This window comes from Anoplopoma fimbria, chromosome 24 (genome assembly GCF_027596085.1).
Source record: "Anoplopoma fimbria isolate UVic2021 breed Golden Eagle Sablefish chromosome 24, Afim_UVic_2022, whole genome shotgun sequence".
NCBI classification, from domain to species: Eukaryota; Metazoa; Chordata; class Actinopteri; order Perciformes; family Anoplopomatidae; genus Anoplopoma; species Anoplopoma fimbria.
This window is the reverse complement of record NC_072472.1, coordinates 6,428,741-6,447,349: the sequence shown is the minus strand read 5'-3', so window position 1 is coordinate 6,447,349 and position 18,609 is coordinate 6,428,741. Positions and strand designations below refer to the sequence as shown.

At 38.5% G+C, this 18,609-nt stretch overlaps 1 protein-coding gene across 1 annotated transcript; it reads left to right on the top strand.

The window, feature by feature from the left end:
• The first annotated feature begins 421 nt into the window (after positions 1–421).
• Positions 422–18,478, top strand: uimc1 (ubiquitin interaction motif containing 1). The gene is made up of 23 exons (XM_054625704.1): positions 422–465; positions 716–791; positions 1,993–2,123; positions 2,539–2,599; positions 3,183–3,301; positions 3,787–3,958; positions 4,141–4,307; positions 5,288–6,031; positions 6,639–6,693; positions 6,817–6,917; positions 7,611–7,723; positions 8,633–8,801; positions 9,359–9,463; positions 9,956–10,011; positions 10,857–11,032; positions 11,296–11,366; positions 12,081–12,189; positions 13,016–13,318; positions 13,741–13,822; positions 13,923–14,025; positions 14,241–14,289; positions 14,871–14,904; positions 15,477–18,478. The coding sequence occupies exons 2-23, from the start codon at positions 746–748 to the stop codon at positions 15,652–15,654; spliced, it is 3,144 nt and encodes a 1,047-aa protein (XP_054481679.1). The 5' UTR covers positions 422–465; positions 716–745; the 3' UTR covers positions 15,655–18,478.
• The last annotated feature ends 131 nt before the right edge of the window (positions 18,479–18,609 follow it).

Genomic DNA, 18,609 nt, shown 5'->3' with positions numbered 1-18,609 from the left:
TCCTTCATAGTTTGGATGTCTTCAATATGGTTACAATGTAAATAGCAACTAAAAAAAAATAAATATAAAAAGAAAAACTGGTTTGTTGAGCATTTGTTTGTTTACCAATGATAGTTTGGATGTCTTCAATATTAATCTACAATGTAGAAAAGAACTTTGTGACTGGTACTGTATAATTAACTTTATACAGTGACTCGCTGTTATAAACATTACTGTTGCTGCTCTACAAACAAATTTAATTACATCTTAATTATAGATAACTTCTCATTCTGTTGATATGATATGTTATTTACCTGCAATCTGCAACCTCACAAATAAACACCACTAAATCTCACTCTTCTCCTTTTGAACCTCGGTTGACGCGACTGTATACGGCTCTGCCCGATGACGCGCCTTTACGTAGTAGTCACGTGATCCCGTGACCAGAAACAAACATGGCGCCGCGAAAGTGAGGAAAACTCAGATGTGAGTGTTTCTGCACTGAATGCTGTTTGGTTTGTCGTTGTTTTGTGCAGCTGTGGAACAAATAAAACACACTTTACGGTTAATGAAACAGAACATCGAAAATATTAATTTTATTTGCTATTTTTTAGGGTATGTTTCCTTGTCAACCAATGCTTTCGCGCTGTGTAAGCTATCTTTGTTGGCTGAGCCCTTAAATATGATCAGTGTGTGAGTGCATCTGTTTTCTGTCCCTTTCTGGCTGCTCACTCAGCTCCTCTCTTCACAACGACCAGCCAGACAGATGAGAGGAAGAGGAGGACACTCTTCATCATCATCATCATCATCAGGTGATAACAACAACAACTGCTGAGGAGGGTGTGTTGTTATTATTGGATATGCTGCTGTTGTTTTTATTTAAATGTAACAGGTACAGTCTGGAACTGTGTTATTGAAGCTGATATGTAATATGCTGCACACATGGTTTAACAGGTTTAACACATTTTCAAAGGGGGATTCCACTGATTTTACACTTTAAATGGTAAATTGACTGTACTTCTATAGCGCTTTTTACATTACATTACATATAATTCACCCATTCACACACAAGGTGCCACCTCAGGACTCTAAGTCTAACTAACATTCATACAACACTCACACACCGATGGCACAGCCTTCGGGTTAAGTGTCTTGCCCAAGGACACATCGACATGGACTGCCTGAGCCCGGGATCGAACCCCCGATCCACTGATTGGAGGACGACCCTGCTCTCCACTGATCCACAGTCGCCCCACTTTAGGATCTCTTCACTTCCCATGGTTGTCACAATGGTGTCCTCAGGGTTATCTTAGCGTGGGCTTGGATACTGCAAATGCATAACTTAAAGCCTCTATTACGTTTCTTTTAAAACTTCATACAGACTTGAGCCCCAAACTCCAGCACCAACAGACGAGTCGACCAACTAACACAGCGGGAGTCCTGCTGAAACCCTAATGTTATGGAGTTGTGGATCACATTGGGGTTTCAGCGGTCCTCTCCTGTTGGAGAAACAATGTTAGGAATAGCTGCAAATGTCATGTTCATTTAATTATTTTTTTTAACATGCGCCAAAATGAATACAGTTCACTTTTAGAATATAAACACTTTCCCCCGGTAAGTCAGACTGTGAGTTTAATTAAGACCAGAGAGCTTAACTGCAACGCTTTCATTTTAAAAGGGGGGTAAACCTGCGACTGTAACCGAGTGCATTGACAAGCAAGCCTCTTTTTATAAAAGAAACACGCTTTGAATATTGAAAACAGGTCATACCCTCCACCGGCCCCGAAGGTAAATAAGGAAAATCCTCCGAGGCTGGTTTGCAACAGCCATGAATTGGAAGATACGCCACAAATCTCAGAAAGTAGAGAATAATAAGCGGCAAGCCACATGTGAATTCTAACAAGAAAGGGAAACCAGCAGGAACTTGACTGTTGAGTTCTGTTTGAAATGCTGGATTATGTGATTTTTGAGATGTAACTCTTGAAGCTTTTTTTCTGTCACTGTTGGTCGTAGTTTCTCAGGAGCAGACCAGGATGTCTGTGAGGAAGCAGCTACTCAATGATGCCAGCGACATTCCCTCTGGAAGCCAGCAGATTGACGAAAACACACAGGAGGACGAAGATCTAGAGGACCAAGACGACAATGTAAAGACATGTTAACATTAGCTAGAATCAGCCAAGATAAATACAGGTTCATATGTCTAACTCCAGAAGTACAGAGTCACTGAAGCTGTATCCAACAACAATTTTTCTCGCACTGTCGCACATTCAAAATAACAGTTGGATGAAGCTTGAAATGTTTCTCTGCAGGTTCATTTAAGTTCCTGCCAACCTTCTTTAAACCATTTTTAAAGGGTATGATTGATGATTCAACTGTAGCTGGAGACTCATTTATAAGAGATTATTGTGTGGTAACTTGAACATAATTTGTTGCATTCTTCAGCTAAAAAAGACAAAAAGTCACTTCCCAGTAAACACAGATTTGTGAAATACTAGGGTCCCATGAACTCAAGGAAGTGACTTCAACTTCAACTGTTTGTTTGTTTGTTTGTTCTTCCAGGATGAGCTCTCGTCATCATCAAGAGAAAAACGTAAGAGGGGAAACAAATCCAAACCTAAAGGTACATAATAGAGCTTATCAATAAGGAGTAAAAAAAACTCATCAGGCTACTAAATCCAGCAACTCACTTTTTAAATTATTTTTTTAATTGAATTAAAGCTAAAAAAGTCCTTCCATCTCAATAAATAAACATGAAGATTAAACATGACAAATGACTTCAATCTTTGTTGTTATTTGATAACCGGTAATACATAAAGTGACTTTGGGCGAGTACATTTCTGACCCACTGGAACATTGATGTTTAACCCTATATGTAGAGTACAGAAATAATTATAAACATTGACTTTTTAATGTTTTTTTTTATTTTGTTTGTACAGTTAATGATAGAGAATTACAATAATGTCAGAAATACATCAAATTTAACAAGAAATTATTCAGAATAATTTAAAAACTAATTGTTCTTAGTATGATCAGTCTGTGTGTACATACGACCAGAACCAGTTCTATGTGCAGTTAAAAACGTGTTACAATTTTTCACATTATTGTGTGATAACATTCTTTATTGAAGCTACTGTAACTCCTATGTCTGTAATAAATACAACCCTGACTTTTTGACTTAGTAACCATCTCGCTGTTGTTCTCAGAGATGACAGAGGAGGAGATGATGGACATGGCTCTGCGTCTGAGTGAACAGGAAGCCAGCAACGCCGCGCTCAGAGTCCAGCAAGAGGAAGAGGCCATGAGGAAAGCCATTCAAGAGAGCGTGAGTACAGAGGAGGTTTTTTTTATTTTATTTTTATAAACCCTCCCATCATGAGGGTTAGAATGTTAAATCTGTGTTGAATCTGCTTTAGGATAGGTGTTTAACTGTATGGTCATTTAGGAGGATGCAGAATTGTTTTGCATACTTCAGTTTATGTACAACTACTTCTTCTTATTGATCGCCCTCGCAGTCATCTAGTGTAGATGACTGACTGGCTTCTAAATATCTGTATATGATTTAATAGAGGAGAGTTCTAGAAATGTAACCAATGAGCCTCAGTAATGTCAAAAAAATAAACTGCATATTGATCATGCAAAATATAATATGTTGTCACGTCTGTAGCTTTTCTTACTTCTATTTGGGATAGATATGTTCTAAAGTTGTGAATTACAGTTCCCATAATGCTTTTGTGAATGCTTGTAGGAAGTATATTGTTGAGTCCATTAGATAACAAAGAAGCCCTTTGTGTTTTTTGTCTCTCGTAGATGACACAACCGTTCCCGACATCCCAAAGTCGGAGCCCACTCGCAGATGCCGCAGCTTCACTCAGGATCTTCTCTCGACGGAAACTCTTGTATGCAAACGGAAAGACGGCGTCTGCCATCAATCAGGGAGCAGCGGAGGACGTCTGCACGCCAGAGACAGACCTGAACCGAGGTGAGTCAGTGTTGTTGTTTAATATCCTACAATGTATCTGGTCGTTGTGCAAAAATACCGACAAGGAAGAAAGGAGGAAAATATATCAAAAAGGAAACAAAATATAATGGTGGCGTTAATCAAATATAATCAAACAGCTTAAATCCCCATGAGTTTGAAAACTTGCTGTATTTTATTCCCAGGAGCAAAAGGAACCGGAGATGAAAGTAATAACAGGCTGAAAAAGCGGAAAAGGAAAGAAGGAAGTCCTCTGCTGGAGATGCCAGAGCTGTCGCAGGCTCAGAAGGTCTTCTCTCAGGCTTCACCCTGCAGCTCAGAGTGTCTCGCAGTGCCTCTGGACTCACCGCAGGTTTGTTTCTAAACATTTCTATCTTGGCCTTTCTTTTTTTATGGATATGTTTTTATTTTTATTTTGGGGTGTTATTCAAGGAATCATTTAGTCTATAAAATGTCAGAAAATGCTGACGGTCACTGTTTTTCTTCAAATCCTAAAGCTAAAGATCAACTAATGATTATTATTTTCCTTACCTTTTTAATGTCAAAAATAGTGAAAATATAAATCCCAATGGGATCCTTTGTAAGTGCTGGAACGAGCAAATGTGTTTGTGTGTTTGGTTTATTATCAAAATAGTTTCAATCATGATCTTTGCATGACTACAAGACTTTTCAGCCTTGATTCAATTTTCAATTATATTAAATGGTTAAAGCTCCACTCCTAATATTTGTTAGTTTCTTTGATTGATAAATTACTTTAATGATTCATTGATTATCAAAATTGCTGTCGAATAATAGTTGCAGCCATGACGCTTTATCTGCCAAGATAAAAGTTCTTGAAGGAACAGCAAACAGACTCTGAAAGGCATCTTGAAATTAAGAAAACATCGGAATAACTGATGATTCATTTAAATTCACTTTGTTTTCTGTACTTGCCGTTGTTAAAGCGGCTATAATCAGTATTATTTATGATAAACATGTATCTAATGACACCATTAAAGGTGTCTCTGGTAGTGATGAACCTACAGAGAATAACCAGGAGCTGCAGATTCATCTGTCCGGCTCTGAGCTTCACTGTTCTGGTTCACTTTTTTTGTTGAGAAAAACATGTAAAAATCTACTGTCACTGCAGGCAGACACATTTAGCAACTAGCTGGTGAACATAGTGGAGCATTTAGCAGCTAAAGATACCGATGTTTTCCTCAAGAGTTGGTAGGGACCTAAAAACTGAGCTAAAAGAGAGAGAACATTGGACTAACATTCATCAGGTGAGCACAAACACAACTCCAAATAAATGACAATGTATGTATTTGTCTTCTCTCAACAATAAATCAGAGCTCTGACTCGACCCAGATCGACGAGTGTCTGCTCCGTAAATCCCCCGTCTTCCCCTCCACTGACTGCAGAGCCGAGGTTCACATCCCTCGGCTGGCTCAGGACCTGCTGGAGACCTGCAGAACCTCAGGGTTTGTGTTGTGCTCACAGGACAGTTGGACCTCGACTGCAAAGTCTCAGCCCGCTCAAGCCATGAGTCCGACGTTTCCCAAAAGCCCCAAACACACCAATAACGTCGCTTTGTCCAAGAGTCCTGTCTTCTTAGAGACTGATCAGGGAGACGATGGAGAAACAGATCCGAGTCCTGAGCATTTTAAAAGTCCGGTATTTGGCAGGAATACTCAGCACGAGAAGTCTCCAAGTGCCTGCAAACCCCAAGTCAGTGTCTGTAACTCAGGGTTCATGTTCTGTTCTCAGGAGAGTTTAACCCCCTCTGTGAGGTCCGCGCCCTGTCGGCCTAAGAGTCCAGTATTCTCAAAAATCCCCGGAACTCCCAAGAACCTCCCTTCCCCCGAAAGATCAGCATCCTGCAAAAGTCCCGTATTCTCAGAGACTGTCGGAGGAAAGACCGAGCAGAGTCCTGGATGTAGTAAAAGCCCAGTGTTCGGCCGGACTGGAAGACGACGGAAGATTCACCACGATGAGCAGAAACACGCCGCGAGTCCTTCAGCTGATGAGCTCAGGGGTTCAGACAGTGAAGGGAATTCAACCACTACCAGGGATCCACCTCAGAGGCTGAGCAAGGTGAGTCCAGGTGTCAAACAAAGAGCTTATCTGAACGTCTGGAACGACTGGATTTTTGAGTCTGATATTGTTATTTGAGAGAAATAAGCTATATTACCTGAAAGTCTTTTTTGTATTTTTTTTCAAAGTAGAATTGCCCAAGAAACATACTGAGCTGGACATTTAAATTTTTTACCAATATAGCTTCAACAGGCTAATATTGGCTGATATAACGGCCTAACGGTTTTATTGGTGTAGCTCTGCTCTTATCTAGGAAACATCACGCTGTAATGCAACATATTTAGTATATTGTATTAAAAGGATAAAAAGTATTTTTACCCACTTTTCAGCATGATGGTAGAAAGCAGTCTGATGCTTTTGTGACATTTCATAAAAGCCTTTTTTAGAATTATTATGTTTATCTTTTGTATCATCATGTTTTGTGTGTTCTTTAAAAACATCTTTCTCTATATAACTTTATGAATCATTTTTTATCATCATTCTCAAATGTTTAATGTCATTTTCAGGCACTAAAAGGGAATTTTCTCTTGCAGTATTCCAGTCATAACAGTCAGACATTTTTTTTTATTTTGTCATTTTTATCTGTTCTTTCTGCTTTTGAATTTAGGACATCAAGACTGATCACAATCAAGACACCAGGTTTAATAAGTCATCTAAGTCAGGTACTGCAAAACATCACACACACTCTCTGGATGTGTCTTTTCCTTCTTAACCTTCACTATCAATGTGGAATAAAGTAATGACAGCCTGTGGTCAGTGGGTCTCATGATGTTTTCTGGTTTCAGATGATTCAGAGGAGAAGCTCAATAAAATATCCAAAGACTGCCCGGCTGAGACGGAGCTGACCAGCGATATGACGCTACTCTGGTCTGACGACGACGTCACGGTAATGAGGCTTTCTCCCTGTTGAAGACTAAAGACTAAAATACGTTCAAAGCTAGACTTTTATTTCTGCATTCGGACTTCAAAACTTTGAAGTCCTTTTAAATTTTTTATTTATTTTAAGGAATAAAACTGATGATATTTTACATTTTTCTTCTTCTCCACAAATCAACCTTGAAAAGATATAAGATCTTTATATAGAAGATATAGGATAAAAAATATATTGATGAGCCAAACTATTGCACTGGTTGACATTTCCTTCATTAACTCGCCGCTCAAAATAGTCCCCAGTAAATGCACTACTTCCTCCTGTTTGTTTGATGGCGACTACAGTGACCAGCTGTAGAAGGAAATTAATGAAACTTTTCGACTTATTACCTTGTGACTTATTTTTCAATGTCTTTAGTAGTAACCAATGGGCTGTGAACTGAGAGCTACAGTTGGACAGTATTGAGAGACGGACTAACACATTGTTGGTTTGAGTCTTTTTTATAAGATTTGAACCATCAGAAAATGACAGGAAGGACAGATTCTTGACCCTTTGTAGAGGCTTCATTTGTAATGTAACTGTAAATGTATCATCAGTTACGAATCTAGTTCACTATGTTGTTTAATTAATTATGATGAAAGTGTTGTTTTTATCAGGAAAACAGAAAACGTTTGTCTGTATTCACTGTTCCTCCCTCCATCTGTACAGCCGGTGGGCTCACCCAGCCCCGTCTTCCCAGAGGAGAGACCTGTTCCTCAGGCAGACAGTGAGGATGCGTCCCTGAACCAAGTGACTGAGGCTTCTCCAGGGACGAACTGCAGGTAGAGAAAACAGCAACAACATCAAAACAAAAGAGTGTCTGTATCACATTAACAGGCTCAAACAGTCGGGTTTTTCCTCCCTAAATCGTAGTTAGTTTTATTTAAAAACGAATTGAGTGATAATACCTGACAACTTGTGAGTTCTGGGATTGAAATTGAACACTGTAAAAATACTCTGTAGTAATAGTACTGCAATCAAATGTTACTCAAGTAAAAGTATAAAAGTATAAATGAACTTTAAATGTTACCTCTGACTGTAATACTATTTATATTTGATACCATTTGATTATTATTACGCATGCATTGATTGTAACAGGAGGATTTTACTGCCGTAGTAGGTGGAGGTGGAGCTCATTTTGAACTATTAACTCATGATCATTTTCATTATAGATTAATCTGCTGATTATTTTCTCCATTATTCGATTTGATTGTTTGGTTTGTAAAAAATATAGAAAATTGAAAACCGCCACAATTACCCAGAGTCCAAAGTGACCTTCACAATGTTTGTATTGTCCACCGTCCAAACTCAAACTTTATACTGATACATTAGAATCATTAAAAGGAAAAGCAGCAAATCTTCAAGTTTGTGAAGCTGAAACCATGACAACAAAATTAGCAGTTAATTAAGTAAATTAACTAAAGCTGCTGAATAAACGTAGCGAAGTAAAACATTCAATCTTTCCCTCTAAAATGTGGTGGAGTCGAAGTAGAAAGTGGCATGAAAAGAAAAGACTCCAGTTAAGTAAATGTACCTCACGTGTACTTAATGCAGTACTTGGGTTAATGTACTGAGTTACATTCCACCGCTGCATACTTGTCTTATCAAAGAGTTGAAGGACATCTCTTTGCTCACTGTAACTCTCTGTATGTTGACACATTGAGATCATCTACCTCTTCCACATCCACCAGCAGACAGCAGCCTTCCACCGCAGAGCAAGCGCCACAGCCAATCAGAAGCCAGGGATCGGTCAGCAGGGCGTCTGCCCCGCCTGGGGAGCCTGCAGGCGGGCCGACGGTGCACTACTACTGGGGGGTTCCCTTCTGTCCTCGGGGGGTGGACCCGGACAAATACACACAGGTGAAGATTTGAAATATTGCAATAGCGCTATTACACTTGGCTGAGGTCTAAACGTTGGTGTATCAATAGAAGTAAAATGCAACAATGTAAACGGACTTGGCGAAACAATCAAAATAGAGGATGTGACTTAAACGTCACTGAAGAGCTGAAGCATCAGATCTGTGAGCATTGACGAGGAGACCGTAGCCTTAATACAGGAAACGGTCACAAATGTCATATTTCCATCATGTTTTCCACATTGTTTTCCATCGTTTGAGCTCTGACTGGATCTCTTTTAGTGACCTCATCTTGTTATATCCTCTTCTTGAGTAAGTTCAATCGCACCAACAGGAGAATTAGCTCCACCAGCTGTTTATGTATCTATAGTGACATAACAGTTGTGGATCGAAGCGCACGTTTATTCACATTTTCTTTTGCAGATTTTCTTGAAATTCTTACATTAAGCCTAATATTAACTCAAGAATACAAACAATAAACATGCAATCAAATTGTATACATTTGAAATCTATTTTCTTTCTTTTTCTTCTGTTTCTCTGTCCATCCATCCATCATGTCAGGTGATCCTGGGTCACATGGAGGTGTATGAGAAGAGTCTGAAGCAGGCTCAGAGGTGTCTGCTCAGGAAGGCTGAGTGGGGGGAGGCCGTGCTGCCACAGCTGGAGGTACAATAATGACTTTAACAGTTTAATATCTAACTAGTGTCTTTATGGACTTCATTGTTTATTTGCTGGATTGGATCTTAATCCAGACATAGATCTGACATTGAATAGGTTTTAATGTTCCAATGACGCCTCTACAGGAAGTGTTTTGATCTTCATGTGATAGATATAAGAAAATGCTGCATTACAAGTTAAAGTCCCTCATTCAAAATCCTACTTAGGTAAAAGTACGGAAGTATTATTAGCTTAAAGGTCTTGGTTCCAAAAAATAAAAGATTGCTTTAAAAACTCAAACATCTGATAAGCAGAGAATATGGTATGTTCATATTAACACTATTAAAATCCAATTTTTCTTGTCTTAGTGTTATTCCTTCCAGCTGTGAGCTGAAGAAACTAAATGAGAATAACATTTACGAAACAAAGCTCTTGTGTCTGATGTTTGAACCAGTTAAATTCATTATGTGTCATTCAACAAGCTTCATGTGTTCTTCCTAGAAATCCCCTTCACCGGAGTCGCCTGTTGAATCCTCTCAGCAGCTTGTTCCTCGAAGGTAAAAACCTAAACTTAATTTACTCTTCTACATTAGAAATATGTCTTGTTAGCATCCTGTTAGCCTTCATGGTCACACAGTATCAAACAGAAGAAAAAAGTAAGACAGCGAGGTGGCTCTTCAGTCTCAAACCAGAAAGTTGTGGTCGAAGATTAAAATGAAATTCTGCAGTGAAATTTCTCAGATTGTCAAGACTACAAACACTGTGTCCTCTACATTTATTTAAGACCAACTGAGCTAACGCTATATTCATACAGCGTGTTCTAATGTGATATTTTGGTAGTGAGTTTACAAGAAGTGAATGTACTTTCAGTTTTGTGGAAACAGAAACTGATGCAGGATCTGTGGTGATGGATTTCAACAAATAAAATAAAAATGTAGTTACTTTAATGTATTTTTTTCCCCCATTTCACAAATTGTGAGAAAAAGTAAGATAAATTTAACACATGCACACTTACAGTTTAAAAAAACAAAAGGTAAGGCGTGGGCTGTAGATGACAGATATTGTTGAAAGATTAACCTTTCAACAATCATTTATTTTCTATCAGCTGTTAGCAGCTCCAGCTGTTTTTCAGCTGTTGCATCCTGGGTAAATTCTGACCGTCTAGTAGTGATTCTATTTTGAATCCCGTCATTTTAAGCACTTTTAATATCATTGTTACAGTTTTAACATCGTACACATCCTTTCTGTACAGAACAGGCTTTTTCTGCAGTAACAGCGCAGTAATGTCTTTTGGCCACTAGATGTCACTAGTTCAAAATAATTCTACATTTAGTAAATAGGACTGAAAAGAGAGCGCTTCTGTTCTGACCCCCACTGTTTATTGATTTAAACACATTTTCAGGCGTGGCTTCCGACTGAAAAGCAAAAATGTGTGTGAGGAAAGTGATTCACTCCCAGCTGAGGAAGAGGAGGATGATGACGACCACAAGAAGGAGGAAAGGGAGAGCAAAGGAGGAGAGGAGCGGAAGGAGGGAGAAGAAGGACCCGTGGATACTGATGACTGTGAGGTTTGTCCAGGTACTGAAGCTCCACCTTTTCTTGATCTGCTTGATTTGCACAAGGAAATGTATCATTGTGGTGAAAAGTATTTATGTTTTCTGAACAGGCCTTGTCTACATCAACAATGTGAATATTCCAAATATGGTTGTTTAGCTTAAAATGTCAGAAAGCAAAGAGTTTTGTTTTTTTCTTAACAACCAACAGCAGATAAACAGATTATACTTTTTCCCTCCACAGTAGGACTTTTTCATTATAAACGTCTTTCTGGTTTGTCACAACAGAAACCCAACTGAGTAACAACGATGACGACCGGACGCAAGATCTGATTATGGCGACTGACGCAGGAGCAGAGGTGAGTTTAAGTGCTACAACCTTGTCCCGTAACCACAAGGTTGGTGGTTCAAACCCTCTACAACAACATGCCGAGGTGTCCTTGAGCAAGACACCTAACCCCAAGTTGCTCCCCTGGCGCTTGTCATTGCAGCCCACTGCTCCTCCGGGATGGGTTAAATGCAGAGAAATAATTTCCCCATTGTGGGACTAATAAAGATTGATTATTATTATTATTATTATTACACTTTTATCCGCAGACAAGGCTTTGATTCTGTAGATTATGAAGTATAAATGAAGTTATAAATATGACACCTGCAGACAGACTGTGATGACGTTTAACATGAATAAATTTATCAGATCCGAGAAAAAATATAAATTGCTGTTTTAAAACAGTACTTTATACTACTTGTGTTTACTTTATACTGTCCATGAATGTTTCGAAATTTTGTTGCATTTGATTGGTGGAAATAAAACCATAAATGAGACGTTCAAATTTGGTTCATTCAGAAGCCTTGAAAAGTTTATTTTGAGTGGAATCAACAGCCTGACATGTTTTCCACATTATTCACACACTTGGGGAGGTGGCTTAGCTAGCACACATGTGTCAAGATAAGATGTACAGGAACATGTGTCACCATAAAAAAATCACTTAATAAATCTACCATGAATACCAACTACTTTATCAGTTCATCCTTTTTTATATTGACAACATTGTCTCCGGTTTGGATTTCAGTTTGAGAGTAAAAAGAGTCCGGAGCCGCCGGAGGTCGAGATGATTCTTCAAGTGGATTCTCCAGTCGGGGATGAGCTGCAGGAGGAGAAGGAAGAGATGGAGGTGGACGGTAAGGCTGCACGCTTAAGGCTTTTACTCACCAGGTCCGTTTTTGTAGTGCAATCAACTGGCATGTCACAATATCTTTTCAAACCGTTGTTTTTGTCATCAGTACTTTCTGTGCTTTTGCAACGCGAATAAAGCCATTAACCAATGACGTTGTGTGGGAAGGACATATTTTAAAACATACACTATAGTGGACAACAACACAAAGGCTAGAAAGCAAACTTTTTTTGCTTTTCCAACCTTGACAAACGCAGCGCAAACCTGATCCACTTCTTCTGTCATTACCTTTCACAATAAAAGCCTTAGACATCAACAAAGCGTAACTAATTACCAAGGGGAACTCAATTTCACACAGAGCATTTGCAAAGAAAAGAAACTCAAAAAACAAAGCTTACAGAAGTTTAGGTTATACAACAATTTAGCTCTGACAGACTCCGAGACGCTGCTCTGCCTCAATGGGTTCCTGGTTGTTGTTCCTCAAATCTATTTGAATCTTTTTTTGAGAAAGTGTACCAACTGTCACATAATGTGTAAGATCAAGCCACATGCTCTAAACAAACAAGAGGCACTTCAACTAGCTGTTTAACATGCTCATTTTCAGTAGATATCTCTGCAACTCAATACATAGACAGACAACACTGTAACCTTATCAAATTCTCTTCATTTTTTTATGTTTTAAGCTAAAAGTCTGGCCATATCTTTCACGTTGAACCCTTAAGAAATAGAACAGAAAACCTGTTTTGCACCAACCTGGTTGTGTGGTGACTGAAGTTTGTAGAAATCATTGTCAGGAAAAAAACTTGAAACATTAGTATGCGTGACTGTTTCAGCCGCAGTGGACAGAAAGTCGGAGGTGAACATCCCTGTTAGCAGCAGCGATGTTGGACGACAACATGTCAGAAAAGAGAAGATGGAGGAGGACGGTGGGGATCCAGATGTGGAGGAGATAAAGGATCGAGGGCTTCAAAGGTCAACGTCCACTGAACTGGAACCAGCTGCCGTCCCCCAGAAATTTGAGAACAGAGTGGACTGTCCCATCTGTCAGGGGTCTTTCCCGGTGACGGAGATCGAGAGGCACGCTGCGTACTGCGATGGAGAGGTGGCCGTCGTGGAAGAGAGGAGGCCCGAGAAAGGTGACAGAAACGTTATTTTGTTGAACACACTTAGGCCTCTAGTTTCACGGCTGTAAACTGAAAGGTTCTGATTTTTTAATTTTTTGGGATGTAACATTTTAAATAAAGGTTTGTAAAAAAGAAGTCGAGTTTTTTAATATATATTTTGTCTTATCTTTATCTTAAAGTATTGCAAGATATCCAAAACAATATCACAACAACTACTTGCTCTTCTCTCTCAACCCCATGCTTCTTAATGTTTAAGCTTTTTCGGGGGTCATTTATATTGAGTTAATACAAACTGCAGTTTTGGATGAAAAGAAAAATGTTTTTTTTTAATGCCAGAAACTATCATCTTTGTGTGACTGTTACCATCCTCTTATTCATTGTCAGCGTTGTTGTGTTGCTGGTTTATAAAGGACTCTTTCCTCTCCCCTTCATAGTGTCATTAAAGTCTCGTAGGAAGAGAACAAGGAGAGCAGAGGCGACGGGTGAAGTTACTTACGAACCCTCCAACACTAGCAAGTAAGTCGCTACAACCTGTTGTCTGTAACAGGAACAGCTCAGTGTTTTCAGACACTTCAGTGTTTTCAGACAGGTTCTTTTTTTGTTTGTATTTCCGCAGGAATCAAGAGAGATGTTACATCTGTCAGAGAGCTGTTCCCCTGAGAGAGTACAGCCGACACACAGAGCTCTGCATCCAACGGCAGGCATCAAAGAGTGCAGCAGTAAGCCTCCGTCACACACTCAGTTACACAACGATCAAAGTGCTAAAAAGGTTTAAATCTACTCACACGAGGTTGAAAACGAGTAAATCGGAATTGAAAAACATGCGAATAAACTCTTTTCACATTTATTTTCTCATGTATTGGATTTGATCTGTGGATGAGGATACAGAATAACCTTTTTCTTTTTAAATATATTTCCATTTCTGACCTTCCAGAAGGGAAATCTGCTATCGGCTCTGGAGCAAACAGAGATCAGAGATTCAGGTGAGTCTGAAAGTCATGCTAGCTGCATTAAACATGTCTGTGCCAGAGCTGAATCTTTTAGCCAATGAATTGATCAACAAAAAAATCAATTTACAACTATCTTTGAAATTCATTCATCTTTCTAATCATTCTTAAAGCAGTCAAGGAAGATTCTCTTTTTCATCGTCTATAATGAGAAGATTTTAGTGCTTTTCTTTAATATATGTTATTCAAAGTTTAATATCTAAAAGTTTTTAGATAAGCATTTTTCATTGTTTTCTGTAATTTTATGGACACAATGATTAATAAATGAGTAATTATCTAATTAATTGATAATAAGTATGTGCCAGTTTGGCTTACATCTCAACTATGCCCAGCTCACATAACAAGGTAACCGGGACGATTGACCCCTCAGATAATTAGAGAGTTCTGATCCTGAAACTTTCTACCTCATCAAGTCCTTCAGACACAATGGTAACATGATCAACAGAGAGACTTGTGTTTGCAGCCTAAAAAACAAAAAGAATTCAGCAATATAATTTCTCAGTCAGACTTTATGTGATTCACATTTTTACTGACTTGTTGTTATTCTGTGTTCACAGTGGCAGGGCCGTCTGGATCAAAACTACAACCAGGGTAAAGACTTCTTGGGAACACTCTGGCATTATGATTTGAGCTACAATATTTTTACATCTTTGTGGATATTTTAATCCAGAATCTCACACAGTGACAGTGGAAATGAAACCTCCATGGTCCGCATTGTGAGGACAGACGTGGTAGAACTTTTTGTGCCGATACTGAACCACTTTACAAAGACTTTTTTAAGTATCTATGTTGTTTAAAACTGTTTTGTAGGGAAAAACAAAAAAAGAAACCAATTTTCAACTGGTGGAAAGAAGTTTCATGTCATTTTATAATTGGATAATTTGGGCCTTTTTGCGTGATGATCATATCAAAGTTTGAAGACATCCGACGTTAGCTTATCGCTGCAAATGAACAGTATTATATAAAACAGTATTTCATTATTGACGACTGAAATATCCCCGATCTGATTTAACACAAACAGCATATAAGTTTAGTAAATAATTAAATGAAAACGTCCAGGTTACTGATATTTTAATTTACAAGTAAAATCGTCTAGTTTCAGTATGGACAAACGTTTTGTGCTTTAACGAGCCTTGATTTCTTGTGTCTTTGTTCACTTTTAGAGATGTCATTGATCTGCGGGATGATGATGATGATGAGGACGAAGAAGGCAGCCTTTCAGCACTCAGGATCAGTAACTCTCCCATCAGATCCTTCACTCCGATCTCAGAGGCCACCGGCTGCCTTATTGACTTCAAAAAACAGCAGCGGGTCAAAACGCTGCGTCAAAGACGAAGATGAGGACGGCCTCATGCAGACAGGTGGTGCTGACTGAGAATACTGGAAACCAGAGCCTTAACTAAAGACCCCATCAGGTTGGAAGTGACGTTACGATTAAAAAAAGACTTGTTTTAAACTGGACACCTTCGTGATGCAACATATTTATGCAGGTAAACGTGCTCTGAACGATCAAAATCTGACAATTTATTCAAAGGAAACCTGATTCAGACTCTTTTCGTGCCACTAAATTTAGCGTTTGTATATGTTGTAGGTGTTTCAGACTACCTCTTTATGTATTGAAACATTTCCTTTGTGTTACTTCAGTTCAGTGTCTTCACCTGTAAATCAGATTCATACTAACAACACTGGCCTTCAACCTGAAATATGAGAAGCGAAGTTATTGTTTGTAGCCCTGTTAATCAGAGGCAAAAAACTGTCTACCACTTATCTCTCAAATATATCAACACATATTGGATGGATTGCCATGAAATTTTGCGAAAACATTCATCTTCTTAACAAAGTTAACCCTACTGCCTTTGGTGATGCTCTGATGTTTCATCCAGGGCCAACTGAAGATCAAAACCTGTTCATAAAAGAGAAACCCAACACAACATTCCACATTTTGGCATGTTGGCTTGCTAAGTGTTAGCATGTGTAGATGCTAACATGAAGCATGCTAATGTTAGCATGTAAATGTGCTTAATTGTCATCATGCTAATGTTACAAACGATACTGGAAATCTACCGTGCTGACATGCTAGCTTTTGCGGGCTGATGTAAGCATTTAAGCTAGTGTTTAGCTAATGCAGATATGACGGGCTAACTGTTAGCAGACCTAAGAATGACATCTGATTGGTTGGTGGACAAACATCCAGCCAACCAGAGCTGTGTAGGGTGATGTCATCTTCATTTGCCAGAGTCAGAAGAATGGAGACAACAATGGGAACAGTTGTGGATTTAAAGGCTGCAACTAGAGATTATTTTCATTATCGATTCATCCGCAGATTATCTTCTCGAATAACCAATTATTTGGTTTGTCTTAAAAATGTCAAAGTCATTTCCTAGCCCTAAGTGACATCTTTATATCCAACCAAAAGTCCAAAACCCAAAGATATTCATTTACCATCATTTATGACAAAGAATAGCAGAACATTCTCACATTTGAGAAGCTGTGAAAGTGTCGTGAACAGATTAATTGATTATCAAAACAGGTGCCAACTGTTTTTCACTTTGACCTATAAATTAGTCAACTCATCATTTCAACTCTATATGGATGAGAAGAACGCAGCTGTGCTGGTTGTTGTAAGTCATTTTACAGAAACCATTCCTTCAGTTGACATCAGACTTAGATCACAACACGGCCTTTTTTCTGGCACCACCCTCAGGACAACCATAAAAATGTTTAGAGCTGATAATAACAAATTGTCTCTCCACATTCCATCTATCCCAACACTAACTACAATCAAACCCAAACAACAGTGGAAAGATCGAGAGCCTGAAGAGCCCTGCAAATATTCCTTTAAGACAACATCTTAATGCAAATCTCCAATTGTATCAAATTTTAAATAATTTGATACAATCAGAGACTCCGTTTCATGCTTTGTCTTGTCAGCTGTTAACATTTGTCAACCTATAAAAATGGGATTCAAACCGACTTCCTGTAAGATCCCACGTCACCAGTTTCACTGTGACTCCAGTATGAAAACTCAGCCTGCTGAGGGAAGTGAACCTTCCATTTGTTTTTAAGAACCAAGTTCCATTTGTGATGATGAAATTTGCACTAAAGCAGCTCAAACATGTCGTCACTGTCCTGTAAAACAGTTTTCTCTCAGCTCAGAGTTTGTTTTAATGATTTCTGTCGCTTCTTGTCCTCTTTTTTTGTCTTTGACTGTATCGCCCTGGAGTACTGTATCAGCACTTTAGAGTTGAATTTGCTCATTTTTCAACCTGATGTTAAAAAGTAAACTCACTGTACCACACTGATCACACATGTTGGTTCCTTGGAGGGGAGAGATAAACAGGTGAGGCTACATGATGTTTTTAGCGGTCGAAACAATTCGCTTTTTTTCTTATTTTATCCTTGAGAAAAAATGATTTCACACAGATGTCTGATCCTTCCTTTGCGACAGGCTGCCGTCGTTACGTTGTACTTGTATTTCCTGTGAGACTTTGAAGCAACGCAGCGGTGTGCAGACTGTTTGTTGCGTAAGACTATGGCACAATGTTCAGTTGCACCAACCAGGCCGAAGTTTAGGAGGAATAATTGTTAAGTCATGTTCGAAAGATGAAATGCTGTTTTTTCTAGTCTGAAGTAATAACTGGTTGTGTACACTATAGGACCAAAAGTACATGGACACACACACTCCACCTGTGTGTGTGTGTGTGTGATGGATAAACGTGATTCTGACACCATGGGCATTAATGTGCTGCCATAACAGAATTATTTAGATCCTTTATTTCAAGTTAAAGTACTAATAACACACTGTTGAAGTCCTGCATTGAAAATGTAACCTCATTAAAAGTATGTATAGTATAATAAGTAAAATGTACTTCAAGTATTAAAAGTAGAAACATGTGACTGTTCTATTATCATATATTATATAATTTGATTATTATTACTTGTGCATTAATGTAATATCACGATTTTTCTCTTGAAGTTGGTTGAGGTGGAGTTCATTTTAAACTTTTAACAAATTATTTTTAATGATGACTTAGCTCCACCAACTGTTTATCTCCATCAATCAACTCCATGGTGGTGCATTCGCTTTGTTTTGTGCCAGTTTTCAATTTTTCCTAAAACATTTGTGCTAAATTTGGATGGAAACTTGGCTGAAGCTTTAAGTAAAACTTTCACCTGAAATAAAAGAGTCGGAACTGTTTGTCAGACAATAAAAAAAACAAAAAATTTAGATAATAGTGATGATAGGACTGAAAAAGTTTGGATTTTTGATGTTGAAACATATAAAATATGCTATAA